The sequence below is a fragment of the Anopheles bellator genome, chromosome 2 (genome assembly GCF_943735745.2).
Source record: "Anopheles bellator chromosome 2, idAnoBellAS_SP24_06.2, whole genome shotgun sequence".
Classification (NCBI taxonomy): Eukaryota; Metazoa; Arthropoda; class Insecta; order Diptera; family Culicidae; genus Anopheles; species Anopheles bellator.
The window spans coordinates 14875636-14883740 of NC_071286.1; the positions used below are offsets into that span (position 1 = coordinate 14875636).

At 46.8% G+C, this 8105-nt stretch overlaps 6 protein-coding genes across 6 annotated transcripts in view; 1 reads left to right on the forward strand and 5 right to left on the reverse strand.

Annotated features, from left to right (window-relative positions):
- The first annotated feature begins 372 nt into the window (after positions 1–372).
- LOC131211072 (serine/threonine-protein phosphatase 4 catalytic subunit) lies at positions 373–2999 on the forward strand. Its single transcript, XM_058204422.1, has 3 exons — positions 373–697; positions 836–1832; positions 1921–2999. The coding sequence occupies exons 2-3, from the start codon at positions 1039–1041 to the stop codon at positions 2048–2050; spliced, it is 924 nt and encodes a 307-aa protein (XP_058060405.1). The 5' UTR covers positions 373–697; positions 836–1038; the 3' UTR covers positions 2051–2999.
- LOC131211071 (NAD-dependent protein deacylase Sirt4) lies at positions 2775–4035 on the reverse strand. Its single transcript, XM_058204421.1, has one exon. It carries the CDS (start codon positions 4021–4023, stop codon positions 3043–3045), a length of 981 nt encoding a protein of 326 aa, XP_058060404.1. The 5' UTR covers positions 4024–4035; the 3' UTR covers positions 2775–3042.
- Positions 4036–4268: 233 nt separating this feature from the next.
- On the reverse strand, positions 4269–5122 carry LOC131210762 (uncharacterized). The gene is made up of 4 exons (XM_058204055.1): positions 5051–5122; positions 4773–4979; positions 4614–4703; positions 4269–4550 (listed from the first exon to the last, which is right to left on the reverse strand). The coding sequence occupies exons 1-4, from the start codon at positions 5120–5122 to the stop codon at positions 4353–4355; spliced, it is 567 nt and encodes a 188-aa protein (XP_058060038.1). The 3' UTR covers positions 4269–4352.
- Positions 5123–5395: 273 nt separating this feature from the next.
- LOC131208746 (uncharacterized) lies at positions 5396–6970 on the reverse strand. Its single transcript, XM_058201584.1, has 4 exons — positions 6498–6970; positions 6228–6437; positions 5821–5910; positions 5396–5749 (listed from the first exon to the last, which is right to left on the reverse strand). Exons 1-4 carry the CDS (start codon positions 6522–6524, stop codon positions 5600–5602), a joined length of 477 nt encoding a protein of 158 aa, XP_058057567.1. The 5' UTR covers positions 6525–6970; the 3' UTR covers positions 5396–5599.
- A 13-nt stretch (positions 6971–6983) lies between these two features.
- On the reverse strand, positions 6984–7816 carry LOC131208745 (uncharacterized). Its single transcript, XM_058201583.1, has 4 exons — positions 7663–7816; positions 7376–7576; positions 7229–7315; positions 6984–7169 (listed from the first exon to the last, which is right to left on the reverse strand). Exons 1-4 carry the CDS (start codon positions 7726–7728, stop codon positions 7029–7031), a joined length of 495 nt encoding a protein of 164 aa, XP_058057566.1. The 5' UTR covers positions 7729–7816; the 3' UTR covers positions 6984–7028.
- Positions 7817–7847: 31 nt separating this feature from the next.
- Positions 7848–8105, reverse strand: part of LOC131208744 (uncharacterized) — a 987-nt gene continuing 729 nt past the window's right edge. Inside the window, exon 4 of the mRNA XM_058201582.1 lies at positions 7848–8100. Coding sequence (XP_058057565.1) covers positions 7948–8100 — 153 coding nt within the window. The 3' untranslated portion in view covers positions 7848–7947. The remainder of the gene's footprint in view (positions 8101–8105) is intronic.

Here is an 8105-nt window from a genome sequence, read left to right on the forward strand (position 1 = left end):
ATCTTTATACAATCAGCATGACACTGAAATGTGTTGATCGAATGAAAGTGTCTTATAAATTGTTCCTCCTGGAAGATTAACTTCTTTCTGACAATTAATGGTTATTAAATATTCCTAAATGACATGAAGAAAACGGGCCGTAAAGGTGACCATTCTTCGAACCGAAAAAGAGCGCTAAAAAGAGGTAATAATGGAGCCAACCACTTTCCGAATTCAAAACATATTATTTCCAATTGTTTATCTCGCTGTCCAGAACTTAGCGGATTTGACGGAACGCTGCTCAGAATGTCTTTCTGGCAGCACTGCCGTTCAAGTCACTCACCGCAGGCGCTCATGCGACTGTGAGAACGGTGCGAACGAAATTCGCGGCGGCTGTGGCATCGCTTGGGAAGCATTTGCTTTCGATAATTTATTAGTTCAACCGCTACCGTTTTCCTGTAACTTAAGTCTGAACCCACCTTTCCGCGCGGCTCGAAACGGAGCAGAACTGTTCCGTTGCGTATTGTTCCACGAGCTTCCCTCGCTGTGCTTTCTGGGGTGCATAATCGCCTGTGTGGTGTGTGAATTCCGAGCCCTTTTCCGCAAAAGCCGCCGATTAATGCCACGGAGCGTGAGTAAACGTGTACAGCGCGCAGTAAACATAGCTAACGGTAGCTTAACAAACGGAATCCCCCGTCTGGAACGCCTCCACTGAAAGGTAAGCTAGCCCTTGTTCTAGCTGCCAGGAGACAAGCTTCCGCGACGTGTGCATCAAACGTTGCGAGACGGGATATCGCTCCCGGCGAAGGTCACTCCGTCTTATCCCTTTTCCGATTCATCTTTTCCACTTCCTCAGAAACGGAGCCAGCGGTGTTTAAGGACGTCTTCGACGAAGAACAAGAAAACCGCTACGCGCTTGCTGTCACTTCTTTCGCACGCACGCACACACACAGAACCTTCGCCAGCCCGCACGTAAACGCGCGTATCTGTCGGGTGGCGATCGAAGTGTGTTTTTGAAGTCAACAGACAACACGCTGCACGGCGGAACGAACCGGAGCAATGCCGGATTACAGTGATCTCGACCGACAGATCGAGCAGCTGAAACGATGCGAAATCATCAAGGAGCACGAGGTTAAGGCGTTGTGTGCGAAGGCTCGCGAAATTCTCGTCGAAGAGGGCAACGTGCAGCGCGTGGATTCGCCGGTCACGGTGTGCGGAGATATCCACGGACAGTTTTATGATCTGAAAGAGCTGTTCAAAGTCGGAGGCGACGTACCGGAGACGAACTACCTGTTTATGGGCGACTTCGTCGACCGGGGTTACTACAGTGTGGAAACATTCCTGTTGCTGCTCGCACTCAAGGTGCGCTACCCGGACCGCATCACGCTGATTCGCGGCAACCATGAGTCACGCCAAATCACACAGGTTTACGGGTTCTATGACGAGTGCATACGCAAGTACGGTTCGGTGACGGTGTGGCGATACTGCACCGAAATCTTCGACTACCTGTCGCTATCCGCGATTATCGACGGTAAAATATTCTGCGTTCACGGTGGTCTGTCGCCCTCGATACAGTATTTGGATCAGATCCGTTCGATCGACCGGAAGCAAGAGGTGCCACACGACGGTCCAATGTGCGACCTATTGTGGAGCGACCCGGAAGACACGCACGGTTGGGGCGTATCGCCTCGGGGAGCCGGATATCTGTTCGGTTCGGACGTAGTGTCACAGTTTAATGCCGCCAACGATATCGATATGATCTGCCGGGCGCATCAGCTTGTGATGGAAGGGTACAAGTGGCACTTTAATGAAACCGTGCTTACCGTTTGGTCGGCACCCAACTACTGCTACCGGTAAGTAGTGACCGAGTTTGCGGGTCGGGGCATATAGCATGTTTTGTGTTTTTGAAATATCATTCTACTCTCCCTCTTGTCCTTGCAGGTGTGGCAATGTGGCAGCGATCTTAGAACTGAACGAAAACCTGCAACGCGACTTTACGATCTTCGAGGCAGCCCCACAAGAGAGTCGTATTATACCGTCAAAAAAACCGCCAGCAGACTATTTTCTATAAGCCCTTCCGCTTTGCTCTGACTAGACTCATTATCATCCTTCCCTTTTCGCTACGCTGCAACTATCGATAAACGGTGGGACTTGATCAAAGGCCCAAGACCCAAGTTTGGTTGATTGTAAAGACAAACGGCAGAACTGTACGATTGAATTTAGTATTTTCTATATAACTTGGACCCGTGCTATTTTAAAATTGTGTTTTATTTCTATTCGCATGATGCATGCAAACTGAACACAGAAAAGAGAAAGATTGCCTTTTCCTGTAGCGCGAAACTGCCGTGCGTTGAGAAGCGACGCTGCAGCTCAATGGTTTGCTTGAGAAAATATTGAAATGTATGTAAAATTCCCAAACACTGCTGTAGAGATGTAGACATGTTTTCCTATGAGTGAACAAACAACAAAACAGAAAAGCCTGATTTGTAAACAATAATAAACTAAGTGAGGCAGAAATCCGGTTCGTTCATCATTCGTCATTGCATGAAACTTTTGTTGCTACAGCGATGGGAGCACTTCGATGGATGTGGATGCAGATACCGATCGGTTAGGAGCAAAATATCGGCATGCGGCATGAAACATAAGAAACAATCCAAAAGTTTGCAATTGTAAAACTATTGACACCATAACCTCTTTATAGAACAGCGCCAAGCCAGGTACTGTGTATACTTGAACAATGATCGGTTAACAATTAGAATAGGTTTCAACAACATACAGTAATCCGACACGGGCCCACTGCATACGAAAACGGGACGCTTGAATCCCCCTAAAGAACGAGACATTTCGTATGATGTTCGTAGATAATCTCGACCACAGAAATCGGCTGGTGATAATAAATCATACATAAGGCCAGATGGAAGTACGACGCTGGATTTGATATTTCGCAGCATTTTTCAACAGCAAGGGAATAACAATTCTCTACGCAACTATATATTCATTAGAAAATAAAAACAAAGTAAAGGTACAACTATTCACTGTCTACAAACGGAGAACTCGAAACTGTTACCGCGGTTTGAACAAGTTCGCCATCACTTCTCCACAACGGGCTGAAATTTTCAAATCAGCATGCGGATCAGCACGAGTTTCTCCAATGTTAACGATGGCCACAGGTCGACCCAGCTCTTTTGCTTGCAGTACAATGCGATAACCGGAAAACACGGTTAAGCTCGATCCGAGTGCGAGCACCCCGTCCGATTGGATGATCATACGCACGGCTTTGCTGATTCTCTCCATGGGTATATTATCGCCGAAGAACACAATATCCGTCTTGAGGTTGCCACCACATTGTGGACACGGTGGTACCGTGAAGTGTTCCACGTAGTCCTGCGACAGCTCGACATCACCATCCGGTCGCATCATCGTCGATCCGTCTTCCTGTGCCGGATTTAGCTGGTCCAGAATTCGCTGAAATTCTTGCCGATCGATGCGATAGTCACAACCCTTTCCTTTGATAGAGTTAGAGCCCACACAAATGACCTCATAACCGCTGCCATGCAGCTCTATCACTTCTTTCGAGCCTGCTTTGCCGTGCAGTCGATCGACGTTCTGTGTCACTATGCCGCCGACGATACCCTCCCGTTCCAGACGCGCAAGTGTGTAATGCGTAACATTCGGTGCCACCGATGAAAACCGAGGCCAACCGACGTAGTTCCGGGCCCAGTAGCGCTTGCGGGTAGCATCCGATTTGATGAAATCGTCGTGCTGGATCGGTTTGTGATTCGAGCGAGCGTACAGTCCTACACCTTCGGAGCGATAGTCCGGTATGCCGGATTCGGTCGATATTCCCGCTCCGGTCAGCACGAGAATGTACTGTTTACCTTCAAGAAACCGTTCCAACCGGCGGTAATCGGAATCCTTGGGGGGCTCGTGAGCAGGCACGTATCGGGAATTGGAGCTGAAGAAGATCCGCAGAGGACAAAGAGGGGAATTGGAGCTCCGGATCCGCAGTCCACCGAAAATTCGCATCGCCGCATGCGATTGCATTGTGTTACTCAACAAAAGCGTTTTTCCAGAGAATGTAAACAAACGTCGTGACACGAACCGCTGACAGATCGCAGGGTCCTCTTTCGTAGCTTCGCCAATAAGGACCTCGTGAGAAACGGGTGAATTCCCTTACCGGAAATTTGCGGTTTTCGAAATCATCGAAATAACTTATTAAATTATCACATGTGTGGCATACGGATTATACGGAAGAATAATACGAAATACGAGAACGGTGTTTATTGTAATAAAGCACGGAGATATCACAACATGCAAATAGTAAGAACTCAAGAAGCGTTTCTTAAAAAGCAACTCTTTATTCTACCACACTTTTACTCAGCAACCTCTGTTTGCTGTTGGGTGACGGGTGCCGGAAGAGGCTCCTCTCGGAAAGGGTCAAGCGTGAAATTGACTTTCCGATAGATTTTTTTCAGGTACAAGCACAGCACATGATCGCACCAGGTCCCAAACTCCAGGTAGTACTTTAAACTTTTGCAGTAAAACTCCAACTTCAACAGGCCAGCCTTCATCTACACGTAAGAATGAATCATTTGTTATTTTATTCACTTTCATCTACGGCCATCGTTACTTACTTCACAAAACCGAACATCATTGACCCGTCCCGGTGTGTGGTGCACGGTGTAGTAATGCTTGTAGAGGTCTTTAGATTTCTCAAAGAGGTGCTGCAAATGCAATTGGTTTCCTGCTCTTCACAAAACTGAAACTGACCTCAAAACCAGCGCTCTACTTACGTCGCAACATTTAATTTCCACCTTCGGCAGAGCACTGTGCTTGATGTACTCGGTCGAAACGGTAGTATATTTGTACAGTAGATTCGTTAGTAGCTCCTCAATTTTCCACAGATTCATCAGGAACTGTTTATCACAGAGGTCCCACGTTTCCACTATGCTGTCGTAGCGCTCGAGAAAGTACTTTGTTTCGATGATAAAGTTGTATGTCTGCGGACAGTGGAGAGTGAATTTGTTAGTGTTTGGCCTTACATTTGAGATACACAGCCCAGATTACTAACCAGGCGCCACTGAGCCACGTCTTCAACGGTTTTGGCACTCTGGCGAAACTTGATCGTGTCCTCGAGAATCATCTTTTCACTGGTAGGTTGCTGATGGTCGACTGATGCGCCTTTCGCTGAGCTTTCACTGCAAGCCTAGAGCCGTGTCCGTGATCCGCGAAATTGGGACACGCCTCTTCTAAAAAAAGAGCATTTCATCCAATGCTGTAAACAACCTATTTACAACAGAACGAAAACGAGAACTTCGCGTGCACGGACCGTGTACATAATGCCACCGAATTTTCATGCACAATAAGTCATTTTGATTTGGCACGTGGCAGAATGCAGCTCATGGGTAAAAGGGGGTTTTTAAATAATGAAAAAGTTTATTCTCTTACATTTGAACGCATATGGGTCACCCCTTTTCATTGTTAAGTTACGGGCACCATTCTTACCGTTACCCCTGATTCGATTTACAAGTCGTACTTATCCTATTGTCACTTAATAGTAAACATGTGTGTTCTTAAAGGCTACACGAATGTTGGATGTGCATTCCTCCCATCACGGCCGCTACAGATTAAACGTGTCCAGCGTGATGATGATTTTCTTCAATATTTTCTTCAAATACAAGCACAGGTATCGGTCAGCTACGGTTCCATATTGCACGTACTCGTTCACTCTCCGATTAAAGAACGCCAGCTTCAAGAGGGCAGATTTGAGCTGCGGAAACCGTATACGTTAAAAACGATCAAAATACTCTACGAAAGAAATATACGCTTTTCTGTTCGTACCTCGCAGTTGTCCGTTTCCTCAAAGTGTGACTTCTTGTGTCGGCAAGAGTGGTGGTGTAGTCGCAGATCCTTCACCGTTTGAAATTCAAGCTAAACAGGATACAGAAAAGGCCAAAACGAAAAAACAAAACAATACGAACAAATGATTTCGCTATTCGCTATTTTTAAATCGGAAACCCGACTGAGCGCCGCCCGCGGTGCGCCCAAAGCTTGACATTGTGTTCCCCCGATCGATCGGTATTTGGCATCGGCTGGCGATCAACAATCAATCGAAACCATCGAACTGTTCTATTTTGAGTAGATCCACAGCGATCGATCAATGTAGACCCACTTACCCCTCGTGGTCGTTATCAATATCAAGTTCATGTGAACCTTTGGCAATGCGGCGGTGACGCAAGGATACTTACATCGCAACACTTCAGATTGAAGAACGGTTTGCTCTTCCGCGTCCCGACCCCCTCGAGCGACAGGGTAGTGAACCTGGCCAGCAACTGTGTAACGTTCTCGTGGATCTCAATCAGATAGTGCAGGAAGAAGTTGCCCGACAGGTCCCAGTGACTGATGATGGAGTCGAACTCGTCCAAAAAGTACTTCGTTTCCGACACGAACTTTTCCACCTGCACAAACACGATGTACCATGAGTCCCCACGGAAGTTGTCCCACGGCCACCTACTTACATCTCGGTTCTTTACAATCTGTTCCATTTTGTTTCAATCGCTGACAGATAGCGCCTGACGTGGATGTGAATGGGGTTATTTTTTCGAATCCGTTTAACAAAATAATGCCCCCCAAATTAATCCGCGATCACTGCGCCAATGGCTAGTCAAGCGTCGAAATTCTTCTGCTGACTAGCTGCTCTCAGTAGCCAACGGAAGCTGGTGCCGTACTGAACTACATCGAACGAAATAGTCAACCAAGAAAGCTTTCGCTTCCTATTCCTAGAGACTTCTGCAGGCGTAGACGAAACGGAAGTTTCATTGCCATCGCCTCATTTGGCAGGCCTACGGTGAGCGAACGTGATCGGAAGGAAACGGAAGGACGGCCATGCAAAAAATGCCACACGATCGACGTTGATCCTGGCACTACGGGCTCTACCATCATTGCCGCGCCGATAGCGCCATTATTTCAGGGTTTGCCGTTCGATGGTTGAGGGATGCAAAGCCTAAGGACAGGGTCGATTTTTTTATTAAATCTAGAATCATCTTATTTTAAAACTTCAGGGTGCCCGAGATATTCTTCGCTATTTTCTTCAGATCCAACAGCAGAGAGATAGTATATTCTTTGCCAAAGCTCGTGTACTCATCCAGCCGATGGCGTATGTGGTCCAGTTTGGCAAAGGCAGATTTTAGCTGAGAGAAAAAGATGTACGAAATGAGTTCACCGTTGCTAACGGAGTGTCCTGCCTTACCTCTAGGGTATTCGGATACAGTAGAAACGCCTCGTTATGTACTGCCTTGTAATGTTTGCGAAACTGGGCACTGTCCGTAAATGCAAGCTGTGAATGGTGTCGTGATTTAGTAACTTGTAAATACTAGCGTACTCGACGAATCTTTACCCCGCAGCAAAACATTTCCTTCTTGGAGTGTGTACTACCGTCATCACTAAGAGCGGCATCAAACTTTTGCAGCAACACTTTCACCTTCGAACGAATCTCGCGCAGGTAACTCCTAAACACTAAGTTATAGAGATCCTTGTGCAGCACGATGCTGTCGTATTCTTTCAGGAATTTTTTCACATCCTTAACAAAGCGATCCAACTGGAACGGTGAGGTAAAGGAAGACATCATAATTAATTACACTACAATCAATCCACATCGCACAGGTCGCCGTGAGATTTACCTACATTTTTATACTTATTGCTATAGGTGTAAATATTCGTGTGAATGTACACCTTCGTTGGAACACCCATTTCTGCTGGTTTTTCTCTGGTGAAGAGCCCACCACCCTAACCTTGTCGATTGTTCGATCGCAAATGCGCTCCTGTCCAGTTCAGAAAAAATCACAACCCTCCTTTCTTTCTCGAAGCATTCACTTTCAAGCTTAATTTCACTGCGCAAAAAGCACATGGCAAGCGATTTATTTGTTCTACTAGCACTAAAAATAGTACAACGTTCGGGACATCTAGATACTACCATTTTGGGCTCTGCTCCAAAGTGTGGCGCACGTTTCGGGCAATCTTCTTCAAGTTCGCCGTCAGCACGACCGTCGACTCCGTCCCGTAGCACGTGTACTCTAGCAATCGCCGGTGGAAGTATTGCACTTTCCCGTGCCCGGATCGTAGCTGCG